This window comes from Lucilia sericata, unplaced genomic scaffold (assembly GCF_015586225.1).
Source record: "Lucilia sericata isolate MDLA Ls3-8-SP2 unplaced genomic scaffold, ASM1558622v1 Contig001223F_arrow, whole genome shotgun sequence".
NCBI lineage: Eukaryota > Metazoa > Arthropoda > Insecta > Diptera > Calliphoridae > Lucilia > Lucilia sericata.
This window is the reverse complement of record NW_023995183.1, coordinates 66,592-90,073: the sequence shown is the minus strand read 5'-3', so window position 1 is coordinate 90,073 and position 23,482 is coordinate 66,592. Positions and strand designations below refer to the sequence as shown.

At 39.3% G+C, this 23,482-nt stretch overlaps 1 protein-coding gene across 14 annotated transcripts in view; it reads right to left on the bottom strand.

Annotated features, from left to right (window-relative positions):
• LOC119610531 (titin-like) overlaps nucleotides 1-23,482 on the bottom strand; it is a 114,037-nt gene that overhangs the window by 25,719 nt on the left and 64,836 nt on the right. For 10 of the 14 annotated variants that reach the window (XM_037965784.1, XM_037965780.1, XM_037965779.1 and 7 more), the window contains one exon: nucleotides 58-16,263. In XM_037965784.1, the coding sequence (XP_037821712.1) occupies nucleotides 58-16,263 (16,206 nt within the window). Of the gene's footprint in view, nucleotides 1-57; nucleotides 16,264-16,435; nucleotides 22,685-23,482 lie in introns of all 14 variants that reach the window. The other 4 variants (XM_037965783.1, XM_037965792.1, XM_037965786.1 and 1 more) reach the window with 4 other exon arrangements.

The following is a 23,482-nucleotide window of genomic DNA, read 5'->3' as shown; positions in this document are numbered from 1 at the left end:
GAAAGAGAGAGAGAGAGAGAAAGAAAGTTATATAGTGTAAAGTGTTTGGATTCTTACCCTTGGGCTTTTTGTGTTTATGTGTTTTTGTTGTAGGTTGTTTTGGTTGTTGTTCATCAGCTAAACTACTAATGTCGATAATGTTTGTGAGATCCTCTTCGCTTACAACTTGTATTAAGGAATAAGGCTCTTGTCCTTCTTCCTCAACTGTTTGAATTTGATAGAATTCGGGCTCAGGTGAGACATCCTTTTTAAAAGTACGGGTTTTGGTAGTTTTCTTTTTAGGTTTTTTACCCTCTTCTATGATTTCAGCTTCAACAATTTCCTCGGGTAATTCTTCAATTGGTATCGGTTCGGTAGACATTTCATCAGTGGGTGTCTCCTCGATTTTAACAGTGGCAATGGGTTTGTCATCGTCATGTTCAACAAATTGAATCGTAGTGATTTCATCCTTTTCTTCATCCATGGGCTTTTTGAATGATCTTGTTTTTACGGTTTTCTTCTTTGTCTTACCGTCAGAAGTTTGAGTTTCCAACACTGTGTGTTGTTCAGGCAATTCCAGAGATGGTGTAAAATCAGTGACATCAGCATCCGTTTTGTCAATTTCCTTGACAGTAATCAAATATTTGGGCTCTTCACCCTCTTCTTCCACAATCTGAATTTCAGTGACTTCGTCGGATTTGTCATCAAGAGGTTTCTTGATTGTTTTCTTTTTGATCTTTCTTGTTTTTGTGGTTCCATCTGGGGCGGTGTAATCTTCAACAATATTCTCTTCAGGTAACTCAACAACTGGCACAACTTTCTCTTCCATTACCTCAGGGAATGGTTCGTCGTAATCCTGCACTGTAACCTTTGTTACTGGTTCTTTTTCAAATTCTTCAACGGTTTGAATCTTTGTTATTTCCATTTTTGGTCCTTTGATTTTCTTTATAATTTTAGTTTTTACAACAGTTTTTGTGGGCGTACCATCTTCCTTTTGGTCTATAATAACAGATTTTTGCTCAGGAAGTTCTACAACAATTTCTTCATCATCAGGTTGTTTCACTCGAACAACTCTCTTAAGTTTTACTAGTTTTAAAGGAGATGTCTTGTCTTGTAGAGCTGGAGATTCCTCGACTGTAACAATGGTTTCTGGCTTTTTGCCATCCTCTTGGACAGTTTCTATAGTAGTCAATTCTTCTTTATCGCCCTTAACCTTTTTAATAACACGAGTACGAACAGTCTTTTTCTTTGGTTTACCATCTTCTGAAATAGACTCTTCAACGCGAACTTCTTCAGGAAGTTCCTTAATTTCTTCTGGCTGCTCCTCAACAGGAGTTTCTTCGATTGTAACCGTTTTTTCAGGTTCTTTGTCGTCTTCTTCAACGGTTTCAATCTTAGTGACTTCTTGTTTGTCACCCTTGACCTTCTTGATAACACGAGTGCGGACAACCTTCTTCTTGGGTTTACCATCTTCAGAAACAGACTCGATAACACGAACTTCTTCAGGAAGTTCCTTAATTTCTTCGGGCTGTTCTTCTACTGGAGCCTCTTCAACAGTTACTGTGGTTTCGGGTTGTTTGTCCTCTTCTTCTACGGTCTCAATCTTTGTGACCTCTTGTTTGTCACCCTTGACCTTCTTGATAACACGAGTGCGGACAACCTTCTTCTTGGGTTTACCATCTTCAGAAACAGACTCGATAACACGAACTTCTTCAGGAAGTTCCTTAATTTCTTCGGGCTGTTCTTCGACTGGAGCCTCTTCAACAGTTACTGTGGTTTCGGGTTGTTTGTCGTCTTCTTCTACGGTTTCAATCTTAGTGACTTCTTGTTTGTCACCCTTGACCTTCTTGATAACACGAGTGCGGACAACCTTCTTCTTGGGTTTACCATCTTCAGAAACAGACTCGATAACACGAACTTCTTCAGGAAGTTCCTTAATTTCTTCGGGCTGTTCTTCTACTGGAGCCTCTTCAACAGTTACTGTGGTTTCGGGTTGTTTGTCGTCTTCTTCTACGGTTTCAATCTTAGTGACTTCTTGTTTGTCACCCTTGACCTTTTTGATAACACGAGTGCGGACAACCTTCTTCTTGGGTTTACCATCTTCAGAAACAGACTCAATAACACGAACTTCTTCAGGAAGTTCCTTAATTTCTTCGGGCTGTTCTTCGACTGGAGCCTCTTCAACAGTTACTGTGGTTTCGGGTTGTTTGTCGTCTTCTTCTACGGTTTCAATCTTAGTGACTTCTTGTTTGTCACCCTTGACCTTCTTAATAACACGAGTGCGGACAACCTTCTTCTTGGGTTTACCATCTTCAGAAACAGACTCGATAACACGAACTTCTTCAGGAAGTTCCTTAATTTCTTCGGGCTGTTCTTCTACTGGAGCCTCTTCAACAGTTACTGTGGTTTCGGGTTGTTTGTCCTCTTCTTCTACGGTCTCAATCTTTGTGACCTCTTGTTTATCACCCTTGACCTTCTTGATAACACGAGTGCGGACAACCTTTTTCTTGGGTTTACCATCTTCAGAAACCGACTCAATAACACGAACTTCTTCAGGAAGCTCCTTAATTTCTTCGGGCTGTTCTTCCATAGGAGCTTCTTCAACAGTTACCGTAGTTTCGGGTTGTTTGTCGTCTTCTTCAACGGTCTCAATCTTTGTGACTTCTTGTTTATCACCCTTGACCTTCTTGATAACACGAGTGCGAACAACCTTCTTCTTGGGTTTACCATCTTCAGAAACCGACTCAATAACACGAACTTCTTCAGGAAGTTCCTTAATTTCTTCGGGCTGTTCTTCGACAGGAGCCTCTTCAACAGTTACTGTGGTTTCGGGTTGTTTGTCGTCTTCTTCAACGGTCTCAATCTTTGTGACTTCTTGTTTATCACCCTTGACCTTCTTGATAACACGAGTGCGAACAATCTTCTTCTTGGGTTTACCATCTTCAGAAACCGACTCAATAACACGAACTTCTTCAGGAAGTTCCTTAATTTCTTCGGGCTGTTCTTCGACTGGAGCCTCTTCAACAGTTACTGTTGTTTCGGGTTGCTTGTCGCCTTCTTCAACGGTCTCAATCTTTGTGACTTCTTGTTTGTCACCCTTGACCTTCTTGATAACACGAGTGCGAACAACCTTCTTCTTGGGTTTACCATCTTCAGAAACCGACTCAATAACACGAACTTCTTCCGGAAGTTCTTTAATTTCTTCGGGTTGTTCTTTAATAGGAGCCTCTTCAACAGTTACTGTGGTTTCGGGTTGTTTGTCGTCTTCTTCAACGGTCTCAATCTTTGTGACTTCTTGTTTATCACCCTTGACCTTCTTGATAACACGAGTGCGAACAACCTTCTTCTTCGGTTTACCATCTTCAGAAACCGACTCAATAACACGAACTTCTTCAGGAAGTTCCTTAATTTCTTCGGGCTGTTCTTCGACAGGAGCCTGTACAACAGTTACTGTGGTTTCGGGTTGTTTGTCGTCTTCTTCAACGGTCTCAATCTTTGTGACTTCTTGTTTATCACCCTTGACCTTCTTGATAACACGCGTGCGAACAACCTTCTTCTTGGGTTTACCATCTTCAGAAACCGACTCAATAACACGAACTTCTTCAGGAAGTTCCTTAATTTCTTCGGGCTGTTCTTCGACAGGAGCTTCTTCAACAGTTACTGTGGTTTCGGGTTGTTTGTCGTCTTCTTCAACGGTCTCAATCTTTGTGACTTCTTGTTTGTCACCCTTGACCTTCTTGATAACACGAGTGCGAACAACCTTCTTCTTGGGCTTACCATCTTCAGAAACAGACTCGATAACACGAACTTCTTCAGGAAGTTCCTTAATTTCTTCGGGCTGTTCTTCGACAGGAGCCTCTTCAACAGTTACTGTGGTTTCGGGTTGTTTGTCGTCTTCTTCAACAGTCTCAATCTTTGTGACTTCTTGTTTATCTCCCTTGACCTTCTTGATAACACGAGTTCGAACAACCTTCTTCTTGGGTTTACCATCTTCAGAAACAGACTCGATAACACGAACTTCTTCAGGAAGTTCCTTAATTTTTTCGGGTTGTTCTTCAGTAGGAACCTCTTCAACAGTTACTGTAGTTTCGGGTTGCTTATCATCTTCTTCAACAGTCTCGATCTTAGTCACTTCTTGTTTATCACCCTTGACCTTCTTGATAACACGTGTTCGAATAATCTTTTTCTTCGGTTTACCTTCTTCAGTAACAGACTCGACAACGCGAACTTCTTCAGGAAGTTCCTTAATTTCTTCGGGTTGTTCTTCCACAGGAGCTTTTTCAACCGTTACTGTGGTTTCGGGTTGTTTGTCGTCTTCTTCTACGGTTTCAATCTTAGTGACTTCTTGTTTGTCACCCTTGACCTTCTTGATAACACGAGTGCGAACAACCTTCTTCTTGGGTTTACCATCTTCAGAAATAGACTCGATAACACGAACTTCTTCAGGAAGTTCCTTAATTTCTTCGGGCTGTTCTTCCACAGAAGCCTCTTCAATAGTAACTGTGGTTTCGGGTTGTTTGTCGTCTTCTTCTACGGTTTCAATCTTGGTGACTTCTTGTTTGTTACCCATGACCTTCTTGATAACACGAGTGCGAATAACCTTCTTCTTGGGCTTACCATCTTCAGAAACAGACTCGATAACACGAACTTCTTCAGGAAGTTCCTTGATTTCTTCGGGCTGTTCTTCGACAGCAGCCTCTTCAACAGTTACTGTAGTTTCGGGTTGCTTATCATCTTCTTCTACAGTCTCGATCTTAGTAACTTCTTGTTTATCACCTTTGACCTTCTTGATTACACGTGTACGAATAACCTTCTTCTTCGGTTTACCTTCTTCAGTAACAGACTCGACAACACGAACTTCTTCAGGAAGTTCTTTAATTTCTTCTGGTTGTTCTTCAATGGGAGCCTCTTCAACAGTTACTGTAGTTTCGGGTTGTTTATCATCTTCTTCAACAGTTTCGATCTTAGTGACTTCTTGTTTATCACCCTTGACCTTCTTGATTACACGTGTACGAATAACCTTTTTCTTCGGTTTGCCTTCTTCAGTAATAGACTCGACAACACGAACTTCTTCAGGAAGTTCCTTAATTTCTTGTGGTTGTTCTTCAATGGGAGCCTCTTCAACAGTTACTGTGGTTTCGGGTTGCTTGTCGTCTTCTTCTACGGTTTCAATCTTGGTAACTTCTTGTTTGTCACCCTTGACCTTCTTGATAACACGAGTGCGAACAACCTTCTTCTTGGGTTTACCATCTTCAGAAACCGACTCAGTAACACGAACTTCTTCAGGAAGTTCCTTAATTTCTTCGGGCTGTTCTTCGACAGGAGCCTCTTCAACAGTTACTGTGGTTTCGGGTTGTTTGTCGTCTTCTTCAACGGTCTCAATCTTTGTGACTTCTTGTTTATCACCCTTGACCTTCTTGATAACACGAGTGCGAACAACCTTCTTCTTGGGTTTACCATCTTCAGAAACCGACTCAATAACACGAACTTCTTCAGGAAGTTCCTTAATTTCTTCGGGCTGTTCTTCGACAGGAGCCTCCTCAACAGTTACTGTGGTTTCGGGTTGCTTGTCGTCTTCTTCTACGGTTTCAATCTTGGTAACTTCTTGTTTGTCTCCCTTGACCTTCTTGATAACACGAGTGCGAACAACCTTCTTCTTCGGTTTACCTTCTTCAGTAACAGACTCGACAACACGAACTTCTTCAGGAAGTTCTTTAATTTCTTCTGGTTGTTCTTCAATGGGAGCCTCTTCAACAGTTACTGTAGTTTCGGGTTGTTTATCATCTTCTTCAACAGTTTCGATCTTAGTGACTTCTTGTTTATCACCCTTGACCTTCTTGATTACACGTGTACGAATAACCTTTTTCTTCGGTTTGCCTTCTTCAGTAATAGACTCGACAACACGAACTTCTTCAGGAAGTTCCTTAATTTCTTGTGGTTGTTCTTCAATGGGAGCCTCTTCAACAGTTACTGTGGTTTCGGGTTGCTTGTCGTCTTCTTCTACGGTTTCAATCTTGGTAACTTCTTGTTTGTCACCCTTGACCTTCTTGATAACACGAGTGCGAACAACCTTCTTCTTGGGTTTACCATCTTCAGAAACCGACTCAATAACACGAACTTCTTCCGGAAGTTCTTTAATTTCTTCGGGTTGTTCTTTAATAGGAGCCTCTTCAACAGTTACTGTGGTTTCGGGTTGTTTGTCGTCTTCTTCAACAGTCTCAATCTTTGTGACTTCTTGTTTATCACCCTTGACCTTCTTGATAACACGAGTTCGAACAACCTTCTTCTTGGGTTTACCATCTTCAGAAACAGACTCGATAACACGAACTTCTTCAGGAAGTTCCTTAATTTTTTCGGGTTGTTCTTCAATAGGAGCCTCTTCGACAGTTACTGTGGTTTCGGGTTTCTTATCGTCTTCTTCAACGGTTTCAATCTTAGTAACTTCTTGTTTATCACCCTTCACCTTCTTGATTACACGTGTACGAATAACCTTCTTTTTCGGTTTACCTTCTTCAGAAACAGACTCGACAACGCGAACTTCTTCAGGAAGTTCCTGAATTTCTTCGGGTTGTTCTTCAATAGGAGCCTCTTCAACAGTTACTGTAGTTTCGGGTTGTTTATCATCTTCTTCAACAGTTTCGATCTTAGTGACTTCTTGTTTATCACCCTTGACCTTCTTGATAACACGTGTACGAATAATCTTTTTCTTCGGTTTACCTTCTTCAGTAACAGACTCGACAACACGAACTTCTTCAGGAAGTTCTTTAATTTCTTCTGGTTGTTCTTCAATGGGAGCCTCTTCAACAGTTACTGTGGTTTCGGGTTGCTTGTCGTTTTCTTCTACGGTTTCAATCTTGGTAACTTCTTGTTTATCACCCTTGACTTTCTTGATAACACGAGTGCGAACAACCTTCTTCTTGGGCTTACCATCTTCAGAAACAGACTCGATAACACGAACTTCTTCAGGAAGTTCCTTAATTTCTTCGGGTTGTTCTTCAATAGGAGCCTCTTCAACAGTTACCGTAGTTTCGGGTTGTTTATCATCTTCTTCAACAGTCTCGATCTTAGTGACTTCTTGTTTATCACCCATCACCTTCTTGATAACACGTGTACGGATAACCTTCTTCTTCGGTTTACCTTCTTCAGTAACAGACTCGACAACACGAACTTCTTCCGGAAGTTCCTTAATTTCTTCGGGTTGTTCTTCAATAGGAGCCTCTTCGACAGTTACTATAGTTTCGGGTTTTTTATCGTCTTCTTCAACGGTTTCAATCTTAGTGACTTCTTGTTTATCACCCTTGACCTTCTTGATTACACGTGTACGAATAACCTTCTTCTTCGGTTTACCTTCTTCAGTAACAGACTCGACAACGCGAACTTCTTCAGGAAGTTCCTTAATTTCTCGTGGTTTTTCTTCAATAGGAGCCTCTTCGACAGTTACTGTGGTTTCTGGTTGTTTATCGTCTTCTTCAACAGTCTCGATCTTAGTCACTTCTTGTTTATCACCCTTGACCTTCTTGATGACACGAGTACGAATAACCTTCTTCTTCGGTTTACCTTCTTCAGTAACAGACTCGACAACGCGAACTTCTTCAGGAAGTTCCTCAATTTCTTCGGGTTGATCTTTAATAGGAGCCTCTTCAACAGTTACTGTAGTTTCGGGTTGTTTATCATCTTCTTCAACAGTCTCGATTTTAGTGACTTCTTGTTTATCACCCTTGACCTTCTTGATAACACGTGTACGAATAACCTTCTTCTTCGGTTTACCTTCTTCAGAAACAGACTCGATAACACGAACTTCTTCAGGAAGTTCCTTAATTTTTTCGGGTTGTTCTTCAATAGGAGCCTCTTCAACAGTTACTGTGGTTTCGGGTTGTTTATCATCTTCTTCAACAGTCTCGATCTTAGTGACTTCTTGTTTATCACCCTTGACCTTCTTGATAACACGAGTGCGAATAACCTTCTTCTTCGGTTTACCTTCTTCAGTAACAGACTCGACAACTCGAACTTCTTCAGGAAGTTCCTTAATTTCTTCGGGTTGTTCTTCAATTGGGGCCTCTTCAACAGTTACCGTAGTTTCGGGTTGTTTATCATCTTCTTCAACAGTCTCGATCTTAGTCACTTCTTGTTTATCACCCTTGACCTTCTTGATAACACGGGTACGGATAACCTTCTTCTTCGGTTTACCTTCTTCAGTAACAGACTCGACAACACGAACTTCTTCAGGAAGTTCTTTAATTTCTTCGGGGTTTTCTTCAATAGGAGTCTCTTCGACAGTTACTGTAGTTTCTGGTTGTTTATCGTCTTCTTCAACGGTTTCAATCTTAGTGACTTCTTGTTTATCACCCTTGACCTTCTTGATTACACGTGTACGGATAACCTTCTTCTTCGGTTTACCTTCTTCAGTAACAGACTCGACAACACGAACTTCTTCAGGAAATTCCTTAATTTCTTCGGGGTTGTCTTCTTCAATAGGAGCCTCTTCGACAGTTACTGTGGTTTCTGGTTGTTTATCATCTTCTTCAACAGTCTCGATCTTAGTCACTTCTTGTTTATCACCCTTGACCTTCTTGATAACACGAGTGCGAATAACCTTCTTCTTCGGTTTACCTTCTTCAGTAACAGACTCGACAACGCGAACTTCTTCAGGAAGTTCCTTAATTTCTTCGGGTTGTTCTTCAATTGGAGCTTCTTCAACAGTTACCGTAGTTTCTGGTTGTTTATCATCTTCTTCAACAGTCTCGATCTTAGTCACTTCTTGTTTATCACCCTTGACCTTCTTGATAATACGTGTGCGAATAACCTTCTTCTTCGGTTTACCTTCTTCAGTAACAGACTCGACAACGCGAACTTCTTCAGGAAGTTCCTTAATTTCTTCGCGTTGTTCTTCAATTGGAGCCTCTTCAACAGTTACCGTAGTTTCTGGTTGTTTATCATCTTCTTCAACAGTTTCGATCTTAGTGACTTCTTGTTTATCACCCTTGACCTTCTTGATTACACGTGTACGAATAACCTTTTTCTTCGGTTTACCTTCTTCAGTAATAGACTCGACAACACGAACTTCTTCAGGAAGTTCCTTAATTTCTTGTGGTTGTTCTTCAATAGGAGCCTCTTCGACAGTTACTGTGGTTTCGGGTTTCTTATCGTCTTCTTCTACGGTTTCAATCTTGGTAACTTCTTGTTTGTCACCCTTGACCTTCTTGATAACACGAGTGCGAACAACCTTCTTCTTGGGCTTACCATCTTCAGAAACAGACTCGATAACACGAACATCTTCAGGAAGTTCCTTAATTTTTTCGGATTGTTCTTCAGTAGGAGCCTCTTCAACAGTTAATGTAGTTTCGGGTTGCTTATCATCTTCTTCAACAGTCTCGATCTTAGCCACTTCTTGTTTATCACCCTTGACCTTCTTGATAACACGTGTACGAATAATCTTTTTCTTCGGTTTACCTTCTTCAGTAACAGACTCGACAACGCGAACTTCTTCAGGAAGTTCCTTAATTTCTTCGGGTTGTTCTTCAATTGGAGCCTCTTCAACAGTTACCGTAGTTTCGGGTTGTTTATCATCTTCTTCAACAGTCTCGATCTTAGTCACTTCTTGTTTATCACCCTTGACCTTCTTGATAACACGGGTACGGATTACCTTCTTCTTCGGTTTACCTTCTTCAGTAACAGACTCGACAACACGAACTTCTTCAGGAAGTTCCTTAATTTCTTCGGGTTGTTCTTCAATAGGAGCCTCTTCGACAGTTACTGTGGTTTCGGGTTTCTTATCGTCTTCTTCAACGGTTTCAATCTTAGTGACTTCTTGTTTATCACCCTTCACCTTCTTGATAACACGTGTACGAATAACTTTCTTCTTCGGTTTACCTTCTTCAGAAACAGACTCGACAACGCGAACTTCTTCAGGAAGTTCCTTAATTTCTTCGGGTTGTTCTTCAATAGGAGCCTCTTCTACAGTTACTGTGGTTTCTGGTTGTTTATCGTCTTCTTCAACGGTTTCAATCTTAGTGACTTCTTGTTTATCACCCTTGACCTTCTTGATAACACGTGTACGAATAACCTTCTTCTTCTGTTTACCTTCTTCAGTAACGGACTCAACAACACGAACTTCTTCAGGAAGTTCCTTTATTTCTTCGGGTTTATCATCAATAGGAGTCTCTTCAACAGTTACTGTAGTTTCGGGTTGTTTATCATCTTCTTCAACAGTTTCGATCTTTGTGACTTCTTGTTTATCACCTTTGACCTTCTTGATAACACGAGTGCGAATAACCTTCTTCTTCGGTTTACCTTCTTCAGTAACAGACTCGACAACACGAACTTCTTCAGGAAGTTCCTTAATTTCTTCCGGTTGTTTTTCAATAGGAGCCTCTTCAATAGTTACTGTAGTTTCGGGTTGTTTATCGTCCTCTTCAACGGTTTCAATCTTTGTGACTTCTTGTTTATCACCCTTAACTTTTTTGATAACACGGGTACGGATAACCTTCTTCTTCGGTTTACCTTCTTCAGTAACAGACTCGACAACACGAACTTCTTCAGGAAGTTCCTTAATGTCTTCGGGTTGTTCTACAATAGGAGCCTCTTCAACAGTTACTGTAGTTTCGGGTTGTTTATCATCTTCTTCAACAGTCTCGATCTTAGTGACTTCTTGTTTATCACCCTTGACCTTCTTAATAACACGTGTACGAATAACCTTCTTCTTTGGTTTACCTTCTTCAGTAACAGACTCGACAACACGAACTTCTTCAGGAAGTTCCTTAATTTCTTCGGGTTGTTTTTCAATAGGAGCCTCTTCAACAGTTACTGTAGTTTCGGGTTGTTTATCATCTTCTTCAACAGTCTCGATCTTAGTCACTTCCTGTTTATCACCCCTGACCTTCTTGATAACACGTGTACGAATAACCTTCTTTTTCGGTTTACCTTCTTCAGTAACAGACTCGACAACACGAACTTCTTCAGGAAGTTCCTTAATTTCTTCGGGTTGTTTTTCAATAGGAGTCTCTTCAACAGTTACTGTAGTTTCGGGTTGTTTATCATCTTCTTCAACAGTCTCGATCTTAGTGACTTCCTGTTTATCACCCCTGACCTTCTTGATAACACGTGTACGAATAACCTTCTTCTTCGGTTTACCTTCTTCAGTAACAGACTCGATAACACGAACTTCTTCAGGAAGCTCCTTAATTTCTTCGGGTTGTTTTTCAATAGGAGCCTCTTCAACAGTTACTGTAGTTTCGGGTTGTTTATCATCTTCTTCAACAGTCTCGATCTTAGTGACTTCTTGTTTATCACCCTTGACCTTCTTAATAACACGTGTACGAATAACCTTCTTCTTGGGTTTACCTTCTTCAGTAACAGACTCGATAACACGAACTTCTTCAGGAAGCTCCTTAATTTTTTCGGGTTGTTCTTCAATAGGAGCCTCTTCAACAGTTACTGTAGTTTCGGGTTGTCTATCATCTTCTTCAACAGTCTCGATCTTAGTGACCTCTTGTTTATCACCCCTGACCTTCTTGATAACACGTGTACGAATAACCTTCTTCTTCGGTTTACCTTCTTCTGTAACAGACTCGATAACACGAACTTCTTCAGGAAGTTCTTTAATTTCTTCGGGTTGTTCTTCAAAAGGTGATTCTTCAATTGTAACTGTTGTTTCGGGTTGTTTGTCATCTTCTTCAACAGTTTCGATTTTGGTCACTTCTTGTCTGTCACCCTTAACCTTCTTGATGACACGAGTGCGGATCTTCTTTTTCTTAGGTTTGCCATCTTCAGAAATTGTCTCAATTACTCTTACTTCTTCTGGAAGCTCCTTGACTTCCTCCGTTTTCTCTTCAATTGGGGTTTCTTCAACAGTTACTGTAGTTTCGGGTTGTTTATCGTCTTCTTCAACGGTTTCAATCTTTGTGACTTCTTGTTTGTCTCCTTTAACCTTTTTGATGATACGTGTGCGGATCTTCTTTTTCTTAGGCTTGCCGTCTTCTGAAATGGTTTCAATAACTTTAACTTCTTCTGGAAGTTCCTTCACCTCTTCAGGCTGTTCTTCAATTGGGGTTTCTTCGACAGTAACAGTCGTTTCGGGTTGTTTGTCATCTTCCTCAACAGTTTCGATCTTGGTCACTTCTTGTTTGTCACCCTTAACCTTCTTAATGACACGGGTGCGGATTTTCTTTTTCTTGGGTTTGCCATCTTCAGAGATTGTTTCTATTACTTTCACTTCTTCTGGAAGTTCCTGAACTTCTTCAGGTTGTTCTTCAACAGGGGTTTCTTCGACAGTAACTGTCGTTTCAGGTTGCTTGTCATCTTCCTCAACAGTTTCAATCTTAGTTACTTCTTGTTTGTCTCCCTTAACCTTCTTTATGACGCGAGTGCGGATTTTCTTTTTCTTGGGTTTGCCATCTTCAGAGATTGTTTCTATTACTTTCACTTCTTCTGGAAGTTCCTGAACTTCTTCAGGCTGTTCTTCAATTGGGGTTTCTTCGACAGTAACTGTCGTTTCGGGTTGCTTGTCATCTTCCTCAACAGTTTCGATCTTGGTCACTTCTTGTTTGTCACCCCTAACCTTTTTGATGACACGTGTGCGGATTTTCTTTTTCTTAGGCATGCCATCTTCAGAAATTGTCTCAATTACTCTTACTTCTTCTGGAAGCTCCTTGACTTCCTCCGGTTTCTCTTCAATTGCAGTTTCTTCAACAGTTACTGTTGTTTCGGGTTGTTTATCGTCTTCTTCAACGGTTTCAATCTTTGTGACTTCTTGTTTGTCTCCTTTAACCTTCTTGATAACACGTGTGCGGATCTTCTTTTTCTTAGGCTTGCCGTCTTCTGAAATGGTTTCAATAACTTTAACTTCTTCTGGAAGTTCCTTCACCTCTTCAGGCTGTTCTTCAATTGGGGTTTCTTCCACAGTAACTGTGGTTTCGGGTTCCTTGTTATCTTCCTCAACAGTTTCTATCTTGGTCACTTCTTGTTTGTCACCCTTAACCTTCTTAATGACACGGGTGCGGATTTTCTTTTTCTTGGGTTTGCCATCTTCAGAGATTGTTTCTATTACTTTCACTTCTTCTGGAAGTTCCTGAACTTCTTCAGGTTGTTCTTCAACAGGGGTTTCTTCGACAGTAACTGTCGTTTCAGGTTGCTTGTCATCTTCCTCAACAGTTTCAATCTTAGTTACTTCTTGTTTGTCTCCCTTAACCTTCTTAATGACGCGAGTGCGGATTTTCTTTTTCTTGGGTTTGCCATCTTCAGAGATTGTTTCTATTACTTTCACTTCTTCTGGAAGTTCCTGAACTTCTTCATGTTGTTCCTCCATTGGAGTTTCTTCGACAGTAACTGTTGTTTCAGGTTGCTTGTCATCTTCCTCCACAGTTTCGATTTTGGTAACTTCTTGTTTGTCGCCCTTAACCTTCTTGATGACGCGAGTGCGGATCTTCTTTTTCTTGGGTTTGCCATCTTCAGAAATTGTTTCTATTACCCTAACTTCTTCTGGAAGTTCCTTAACTTCTTCTGGTTGTTCTTCAATTGGAGTTTCTTCGACAGTAACTGTTGTTTCAGGTAATTTGTCATCTTCCTCAACAGTTTCGATCTTGGTCACCTCTTGTTTGTCACCCTTAACCTTCTTAATAACACGAGTGCGAATCTTCTTTTTCTTGGGTTTACCTTCTTCTGAAATTATTTCTATCACCCTAACTTCTTCTGGCAATTCTTTAACTTCTTCGGGTTGTTCTTCAACAGGAGTTTCTTCGACAGTTACTGTTGTTTCAGGTTGTTTGTCGTCTTCCTCAACTGTTTCGATCTTGGTTACTTCTTGTTTGTCACCCTTAACCTTTTTGATTACGCGAGTGCGGATTTTCTTTTTCTTGGGTTTGCCATCTTCAGAAATTGTCTCAATTATTTTAACTTCTTCTGGAAGTTCCTTTACTTCATCGGGTTGTTCTTCTACTGGAGTTTCTTCGATAGTAACTGTTGTTTCGGGTTGTTTGTCATCTTCCTCAATAGTTTCAATCTTGGTTACTTCTTGTTTGTCACCCTTGACCTTTTTGATTACGCGAGTTCGGATCTTCTTTTTCTTGGGTTTGCCATCTTCAGAAATGGTCTCAATTATTTTAACTTCTTCTGGTAGTTCTTTGACTTCTTCGGGTTGTTCTTCAACTGGAGTTTCTTCGACAGTAATTGTTGTTTCGGGTTGTTTGTCATCTTCCTCAACAGTTTCGATCTTGGTTACTTCTTGTTTGTCACCCTTAACCTTTTTGATTACACGAGTGCGGATCTTCTTTTTCTTGAGCTTACCATCTTCAGAAATTGTCTGAATTATTTTAACTTCTTCTGGAAGTTCTTTAACTTTTTCGGGTTGTTCTTCAACTGGAGTTTCTTCCACAGTAACTGTTGTTTCAGGTTGTTTGTCATCTTCCTCAATAGTTTCAATCTTGGTTACTTCTTGTTTGTCACCCTTGACCTTTTTGATTACGCGAGTTCGGATCTTCCTTTTCTTGGGCTTACCATCTTCAGAAATGGTCTCAATTATTTTAACTTCTTCTGGTAGTTCTTTGACTTCTTCGGGTTGTTCTTCAACTGGAGTTTCTTCGACAGTAACTGTTGTTTCCGGTTGTTTGTCATCTTCCTCAACAGTTTCGATCTTGGTTACTTCTTGTTTGTCACCCTTAACCTTTTTGATTACACGAGTGCGGATCTTCTTTTTCTTGGGCTTACCATCTTCAGAAATTGTCTCAATTATTTTAACTTCTTCTGGAAGTTCTTTAGCTTTTTCGGGTTGTTCTTCAACTGGAGTTTCTTCCACAGTAACTGTTGTTTCAGGTTGTTTGTCATCTTCCTCAATAGTTTCAATCTTGGTTACTTCTTGTTTGTCACCCTTGACCTTTTTGATTACGCGAGTTCGGATCTTCTTTTTCTTGGGCTTACCATCTTCAGAAATGGTCTCAATTATTTTAACTTCTTCTGGTAGTTCTTTGACTTCTTCGGGTTGTTCTTCAACTGGAGTTTCTTCGACAGTAACTGTTGTTTCGGGTTGTTTGTCATCTTCCTCAACAGTTTCGATCTTGGTTACTTCTTGTTTGTCACCCTTAACCTTTTTGATTACACGAGTGCGGATCTTCTTTTTCTTGGGCTTACCATCTTCAGAAATTGTCTCAATTATTTTAACTTCTTCTGGCAGTTCTTTAACTTTTTCGGGTTGTTCTTCAGCTGGAGTTTCTTCGACAGTAACTGTTGTTTCGGGTTGTTTGTCATCTTCTTCAACAGTTTCGATCTTGGTTACTTCTTGTTTGTCACCCTTAACCTTTTTGATTACACGAGTGCGGATCTTCTTTTTCTTGGGCTTACCATCTTCAGAAATTGTCTCAATTATTTTAACTTCTTCTGGAAGTTCTTTAACTTTTTCGGGTTGTTCTTCAACTGGAGTTTCTTCGACAGTAACTGTTGTTTCAGGTTGTTTGTCATCTTCCTCAACAGTTTCGATCTTGGTTACTTCTTGTTTGTCACCCTTAACCTTTTTGATTACGCGAGTTCGGATCTTCTTTTTCTTGGGTTTGCCATCTTCAGAAATAGTCTCAATTATTTTAACTTCCTCTGGTAGTTCTTTGACTTCTTCGGGTTGTTCATCAACTGGAGTTTCTTCGACAGTAACTGTTGTTTCGGGTTGTTTGTCATCTTCCTCAACAGTTTCGATCTTGGTTACTTCTTGTTTGTCACCCTTAACCTTTTTGATTACACGAGTGCGGATCTTCTTTTTCTTGGGTTTACCATCTTCAGAAATTGTCTCAATTATTTTAACTTCTTCTGGAAGTTCTTTAACTTCTTCGGGCTGTTCTTCAACTGGAGTTTCTTCAACAGTGACAGTTGTTTCAGGTTGTTTGTCATCTTCCTCAACAGTTTCGATCTTGGTTACCTCTTGCTTGTTACCCTTGATCTTCTTGATGACACGTGTACGGATCTTCTTTTTCTTTGGCTTGCCATCTTCCGAAATTGTCTCAATTACTCTAACTTCTTCTGGAAGTTCTTTAACTTCTTCTTTGGGTTGTTCTTCAACTGGAGTTTCTTCGACAGTGACTGTTGTTTCAGGTTGTTTGTCATCTTCCTCAACAGTTTCGATCTTGGTTACCTCTTGTTTGTCACCCTTGATCTTCTTAATGACACGAGTGCGAATCTTCTTTTTCTTTAGTTTACCATCGGTGGAAATTGTTTCAACCTCGTGAATTTCTTCAGGCATTTCTGTGATTTTTTGTGATGTTACGTGTGTATCTGTGTGTTCTGGTGTGTGAATTGTTTGTGTGGTATCTGTATAATAGAATGTTATGTATGTTAGTTATTGTAATTGTAGTGATTTTGTGTGTGTGTTTTGTTTTATTAATCGTGTATAATGTGTTTTTTGTTGTGGGGTTTCGAATGGGGCCTTGACAAGTACTACGCCATGTACTATAAATAATAAGGATATAGTAAGTGTACTTACCGGATGTATATGTTACCGTATATGTTTTATGTTTTTCTTGGTCATCGAGTGACTCTGTAGTTTCTGTGATTGTGGATGAAATAGGTGTAATTGTCTCGGCAATTTGAGTATCTGTAAATTCATCAACAACATTATAATCTGTAATTATGTGGTTTAGGGTTTTGGGTTTTTCGCTTTGTGTTTGCATTTGGGGACTCTGTGGTGTAATAATGTTGACTTTTTCCAATTTCGTCTGCGGAACCTCTTTGGTTTGTGTAATTTGGGTATCTGGTTTAGGTGTAGTTGGTATTGATTGTTCACTTTCGAGAATTAAATGCGTAGATTGTTCTTGAATTATTTTTGTGTGTATATTGATATGAGCTTTTTGCGTGGGAAGTTCTTGATTTTTTGGCATATCGGTTAGAGTGTCTGTTGGAGCGTGGGTAGTGTTGAGTGCAGTTTTAAGTTCATTTAGAGCGAGAGTGGGAAGAACGTTATCGCGTTCCGATAGATGAGGGGCTATGGGTTTAGTGTTTTCGTAGGTATCTGTAGAGCTTTCTTGATATGCATGTTGTGACTGTGTTATGGGAGTGGCTTCAACAGCCGTTTCGAGTGCTTTTGTTCTGAGTGGTTGTGTGTTTTCGTTTGGAATTACTTGAGTTTCATACATATACATACTTTGTGTTTGTATTTCTGTAAACGGCTTGTGAGTTATGGGCTCCTTGCATTCTAGTTCACCAACTATTGTGGAAGTCTGTGACTCCGTGCTGGTAGATGTTACCATAGCGTCTGTTAAACCTACATTGGCTTTTTGTTGAGTTTGATCTTTGTCCGGTATATTTTGTAGTGTTTCGAATGGCGTAACTGTACTAATGGTTAATTTGTCAGAGTGTTCCTGTGAGTGAATTGGTTGTATTTGTTTCGATATTTCCAAACTATCCAATTGGGAAACATCCGTTTGGGTTAGAACTTCTTCAACGGTTGATGCCTTAAAGTCAGGCAGGACAAGTGTTGTTCTGCTATCTTGTAAATTAGGTTTAAAGTCTCCACTTTCCTCTCCGATATTTTCGTAGGGCTGTATAATATGCGATTGTATGGTTTTAGTTTCTCCATCGATCGCAACAGGTTGAGTTTTCTCATACTGCTGCAATTGATTGCTAAACGTATTTGGCTCTTCATAGGCAATGGTAGATTCTACCATTTGTACTTGAAGATTTGGACTATCTTTGACAATATTCGCATGTTGTTCACTGCGTTTGGTGAGTTCATATGTTTCTGTTATGCTCGAGAGACCTAATGTTTCTTCTCCCAATATGGCTTTTAAATTATCCTGTATGATGGTGGCACTTTCGGGCTTCATCTGAAGGCTATCAACATCTGCTTCTTTAACATAAACAGGTTCATCTTTAATCTGTTTGATCTCTTTGTTAACGGTGGCCATAGAAACTTTAGCCAACTGCGTATTGATTTCGGTTGTGTCAGCAATGGGAATTGTTCCTTCACAGGTAATAATTTCAGTGACAATCTTTTCGTTTACTTCCGCTTTTGTGGTGGGTTGTAAAACTTGACTTGGCTGGGGAGTTGGTGTGATAATATTTGTTTCTTTTTCTAAAATCGTAGTGGACGAAATGGTTTTAGCATTACTAGTAATTTCGCTAACTCGTTCCATGGCTTTTTGCTGGTTTAAGGGAATACTTTCAAAATGATCAGCATTTTCCGTGGTGGTAACTTGTGATACTTGGACTTCCTGCTGTGAATCTTGTAGTATCGATTTGGCTTGATATTTGTCTTGTGGTTGAGCAGTAAGTTCGGTTTCGCTTTGCATTATAGTTTGGATTTGCTTTAAGTGTGTTTGTTTTGTTGTCTCTTCGACAAAGCTTTTGGCCGTCGACATGAGGGGCTTTTCCGTACTAATTTCTGGTGATTCCTCATATGCAGTTGGCTTTATCACTATCATTTCTCTTAGAGTGCCCTCAACAAATGGTTTTGCTATTTCTGACTGAGGTTTAAAATCTTTTATAACTTCTTCCTTTTGCAGTATATCAGTTAAGGTTTCTACTTGGACCGGCTTAAAGCGTTCGTCCACTGCAGTGTTAACCTGTGACAAGGGTTTTTGCTCAATATCTAGTATGTTGGATTCTTCCATGGCTTGTATTTCCATAATCGTTAGCTCCTTGTGGGAGTCTTGTATTTTTGTTTCGGCTTTAGTAGTGAGTGGTTGAGAATACATAAAATTACCTGTTATCTCATGCGGTTTAGTTTCTTCTATAATAGGTAACCTATGTTCCTGTGAAGTTACAGTACTGGGAATTTCAGTTAGCTCAGGCTTAGTGGGTGCTATAAGGCCTTCAAATTCGGCTGTTTGCTGAGCCTCAATAATCACTCCTTGATTGCTTACATGATCTATTTGAGCAGTAGCTGAGGGAATTTGCTTCTCAGTTAACTTCTCAGCTACTGTGTCTAAGAGCAGTGAGGAGTCTGAGGTGCCAACCATTAGAGCTTTTTCATCTGCCATCGTTTTGGCTGTTTGAGTAACGCTCTCAAAGTCTTTTAGCTGACCGGTATTTTCCATGAAGCCTTGTGTTTGACTTACTGGTAAATTTCGAGCATCAGTTATTAGATGTTTAGCCTGTTTTGTTGCCTCCTTAACATCTTCCATTTGTTGTTCTTGTTCTAAAATCATTAAAGTGTTCTCTATGGCGGCATAATTATTTGTTTGCTGTAAACTTTCTTTTGGATGTTCCGATTTTTGTGGTAATTTCATTTCTTTATCTTCAAAATTCTCTAATATTAAAGTTTCCGAAGTTATGGTTTCGTTTAGAAGACTCTGTATGGGTTCGATTGTTTGCGTTGTGCTGTCATAGTCTTTAAGTTCTGCTACTGAGTCCTGTTGTTCAACTCCCTGTGTTAGTGGTACCTTTAGTGAGATGTCGTGGGTTGAGCTCTGAGCCAAATCGCTGGTAAATGGTTTGGTCTTAAAATCTTGAGAGGCTTCCAGCAGTTGTTCTTTTAGCGTTAAAGCAATTTGTGGCTGTGCCGTAATACTGGACAAGGCTTCTTGTGCCTTATTTAAATCGGCCAAATCTAAAGACTGTTCCTGCTCGTAGACATTTAGATCTTGCACAGAAAGTTCGCGTAGATTTTCTGTTTCCTTAATTTGAACTTGCGCCTCTAAGGATACAATACCCTTAAATTTGTCCGAAGTTTCATAGGATTCTTCTTCCTTAACTAAAGGAGCTTTGAAAAGTTCATCACTTAATTTGCTGTCGGCTACAGCTTCTGTGGGTTTACGGAATTCACTAGTTGAAGTTTCTTTTTCTGTGGCCGTTACCATTTCAATATTTACAGCTTTATTTTCCACTACTCTAATATTAGTTAGATAGGCGGGATTTAGAGATTGTGCGTCACATTCATCTATGGAATCTATGCCCTCGTTGAGTGAAGAAAGGGCGGCGTTGATACCTTCTGCGATATTGTAATGACCATATTGAGATTTTACATCGGGCTCCGGCATAACATCCGTATGCTCTATGGTTTGTTCACTATATGTTTGGGCAATTGTCAAAAGATTTGTAGATGTTGTGGTTACTTCCTTAGTAGAGGGTTTCTCTGCTGTTGGTAGATTGCTTTCTTTTTCATGTATTTGTGTTGTTAAAATCTCTAAAGGTTGTACTAGTTCCATTTCGGTTTGGCTATGCTGTTCGTCTGGCTGTTTAGTTTCCTTTAGATCGCCAGTTAATTGTAAAAGCACAGGTGTGGTAGTTTCCGAAACATGTTGTGGTACATAATTGGTTGTGGGAGCTATGCTAGCCGACTCAATTTGTATATTACTCTCGGTAGAGCTTTCCAGTATAACCACCTCTCGGGTTTCCAAAGATTTAAGTTTATGTTCATCTTGCTGCAGACTGGCTTGGTGGCTGGAAGGTTTATCAAGTTTTGGCTGTTCCTTAAAACTGTCCGTAACATTTACTTCGTAAATTTCAAGATTATTTAAATTTGCGGTAATTTGGGACTTAAGATTTAATGTTTCGGTCTTCTCTGCCTCCATATAGGCATGTGTATCCATTAATGTAGTATCTGAGGTAAGCTGAGCAATATTTGTATCGATTTTTTTGATAGCTTGCAGTTCTTGTGGTTGAAATTCTTCTAAGGGTTTAGTGTTAGACTGTGTTTCGTTTAGATTGATTAGGGGAGCTTTCAATTCCGTTATATTACTAAGTTGTTGGGCATTTTGCATTTCAGGCTTTTCTAAAGCTTTCATTTCCTGTTCACTTTCTATCATTTGTTGGCTAAAGATTGTAATAGCACTGGGTTGTTCAGTTAAAGTAGTCTTAGCTGCTAGAGTTTGGGGTTGTGTTGCTGGCAATAACTCTTCCTTAAGCTGAACTTGTACATCTGATACCGTGGCCACCGTAGCTGAAGTATCTACTTGAGATTTTACCTGTTCTGTAGCGGGCAATTTGAAATCCTGTTCCGAAAGACTTTCAAACAGTTGTTCCTTCATAGTTTCTCCTATAGCATTGCCATTGGTCAGAGTTGGCTTACCCTTTTGCAGTGGTATAATTGCTTTTGGTTTAAGTTCTTCCGCCTGTTCCGAAGTCTGTGCTATGGCAACTTCATTGGTGGTGAATTGTCTTAATTCTTGGTTAAGTTGAGCCTGGTTTGTGATTACCTCGGGTACCTGTAAATCTTGTGGCTTAGCTTCATTAATAAATTCCACAGATTCGGTTATATGTTTTTGTTCATCCACGGTAATATAGGCTTCTTTTTTAGTATCCATATAGGGCGATATATATTCTTCCAAGGGACTTTGTAAATCGGGTTGACTAGCTTGAACACTCTTTAGTAAAATGAGTTTATCGCTAGCTTTAGCTAAGGGTTCTGTTTTAACAGCGGGCCGTTCTATAACCTTTTCATTTGTTTTGGGTTCTACAACCTCTAGGGAACTGCTTATCTCTTTAAGAGTTTTAGCGGCCTTTGCTGTTAAAGGTAAGGCTTGTTTCTCTAAATCTTGTTCACTTTCCTGGCTAACGACTTCCTTTGTCTGTAAGGAGTGTTGGGCGACGAAAGTTATTTCCGGTTTTTCCTGTGTTAGCGGTTTGGGTTTCTTCCAATCTTTGGTGCTGTCATGTGTTAGAATTTCCTCTATCTCTACAGTGGTTTCGGAGGGAACTATTACTTGTTTAGCATCCGCCGATTTGGGTTTTTCACTTAATAACTCCTTTTCTTTAGGCTCTGTACTTAATACTTCCTCTACTAAGACCACACTTTGTGTAACAATTTCAGTTTTAACTTGCTCAGCTTTAGCTTTGGGCTTTGTATCTTCCAGCTGGTCTATAGATTCTGTTATTATAACTTGTGATTGCTTGAGAGCCTGTAAAGGTTCTATTTCGGGAAGAGCTTGTTGTTTGTCTCTTTTTGAGGGTAATTCCTCTTGGGCACTTTCGGCTATCAAAGGTTTTTCCACCTCTAACGATTTGTATTGTTTCAAGTCCTGCTTTGTAGAGGCCTGCGCAGTTTTCGGTTGCTTGGTTACCATAGCTTGCGAAGTTTGTTCACTTACTATCTCTTCGGTGCTGGGAACTTGTAGTTCCACACCTACAACCGTCTCACTCACAGTCTCTGTGATTTCTTTCGGTAATTTAGCGGTTTCTTCCACTTCCATTAATTGATCTTTTTCTTGCACTAAAACATTTTCTTGCAAGATTAATTTCTCCTGGGCCAATTGAGGTTTAGGTCTTTCCACAGGTGCCATCAAGGGCAATTCTGTGGTCGCTATTGTTTCCACCGTTTCCTGGGGCAAAGATTGCACAGACACTGCCTCCAATGTGGGTTCTGAAATCGCTTCCAGTTTTTCATCCTCAATGATAGGCAGATCTTCCTCTAAAGCTTTTTTCGGTTTCATACGTTTTCTTTTGTGTTTTTCAACAATAAGGATTTCTTCTTGTTCCTGCTCATATCGTACAGTTTGTTCTTGTTTTGGTATCTGTTCTTGTTCTTCTACAATTTCCTGTTTTTCAATATTTTCTTGTTGTTGTGGTTTTTGTTTGGGTTTTTTCTGCTCTTTGGATATTTTATCCTTTTGCATGATTTCCTGTTCCTGTTGTTCTGTTTCCTGTATTGTATATTGTATTTCCTGTTGTTTGTATTGTTCAACATGTTGTTGTTCTTGTACTATTAATTGTTCTATTTGTTGTTGTTGTAGTTGTTGGTGATGTTCCACAATTGTGGCTGTTGCTGTTGTTATATTTGTTGTTGTAGTTGTTGTTTCTGTGAATTGTGATTTGTAAGTAATTAAAACTATAGATTTGTTGTACACGCAAATGTTGTTGTAGTTTGAAGACGAGTACTATTTTAGTTTAAAAAGGGGGACTCTTTCATTTGTTTTTTATTTTACATTTATTTTTTTAAATTTTGTTTAGTACTGTACAGCAAAAATTTGTTTGTTAATTAAAATAATTTATTCATTTTTTAGTATTTTTGAGTTTTTTGTTTAGTATGTAGTAAATAGTATGCTAATGTTATAGATAATGTAAAGTACAACAGACAAACATATTTTTGTTGTTTTCAATTTTAGAAATTATTGCAAATTTTTTTTAATTTAATTTTTTATTTTAGGGTTCGAAGGACCCTTGTTACTCAACTTGCAAAAATTTCTATAAAACCTACTTATGTATTTCCTTTCAAACTTACCTTCTTCATTATCGTGTTTACCACAATGATATCCATTAGTTTAAATTTGATTTATATTTAACAGGCAGACAAGTATTAGAGCAGCAGCATAGCAATATAATTTGTGCTTAGGTGTTGTTCTTACTTTTTCTAGGAAAATTCTTTAAGTGCTTAGAAAAAAGTGTCTTGGGTGTTTTAGTGTAAAAAAAGTTCAGAAGAAGCTTATATGACAACAGAATATTTAAGCGGTAAAGCAGGAGTTAGCAGCAGCTTTAAGTAAAACTTATAAGAATTTTATTAATGATTAGTAAACAGCTCAAGTTGTTAAAACGTGGTTACATCCTGGAACGAGTTAAACTTTATTAAAATATAGTATTAAAGAGAAAACATTTGATG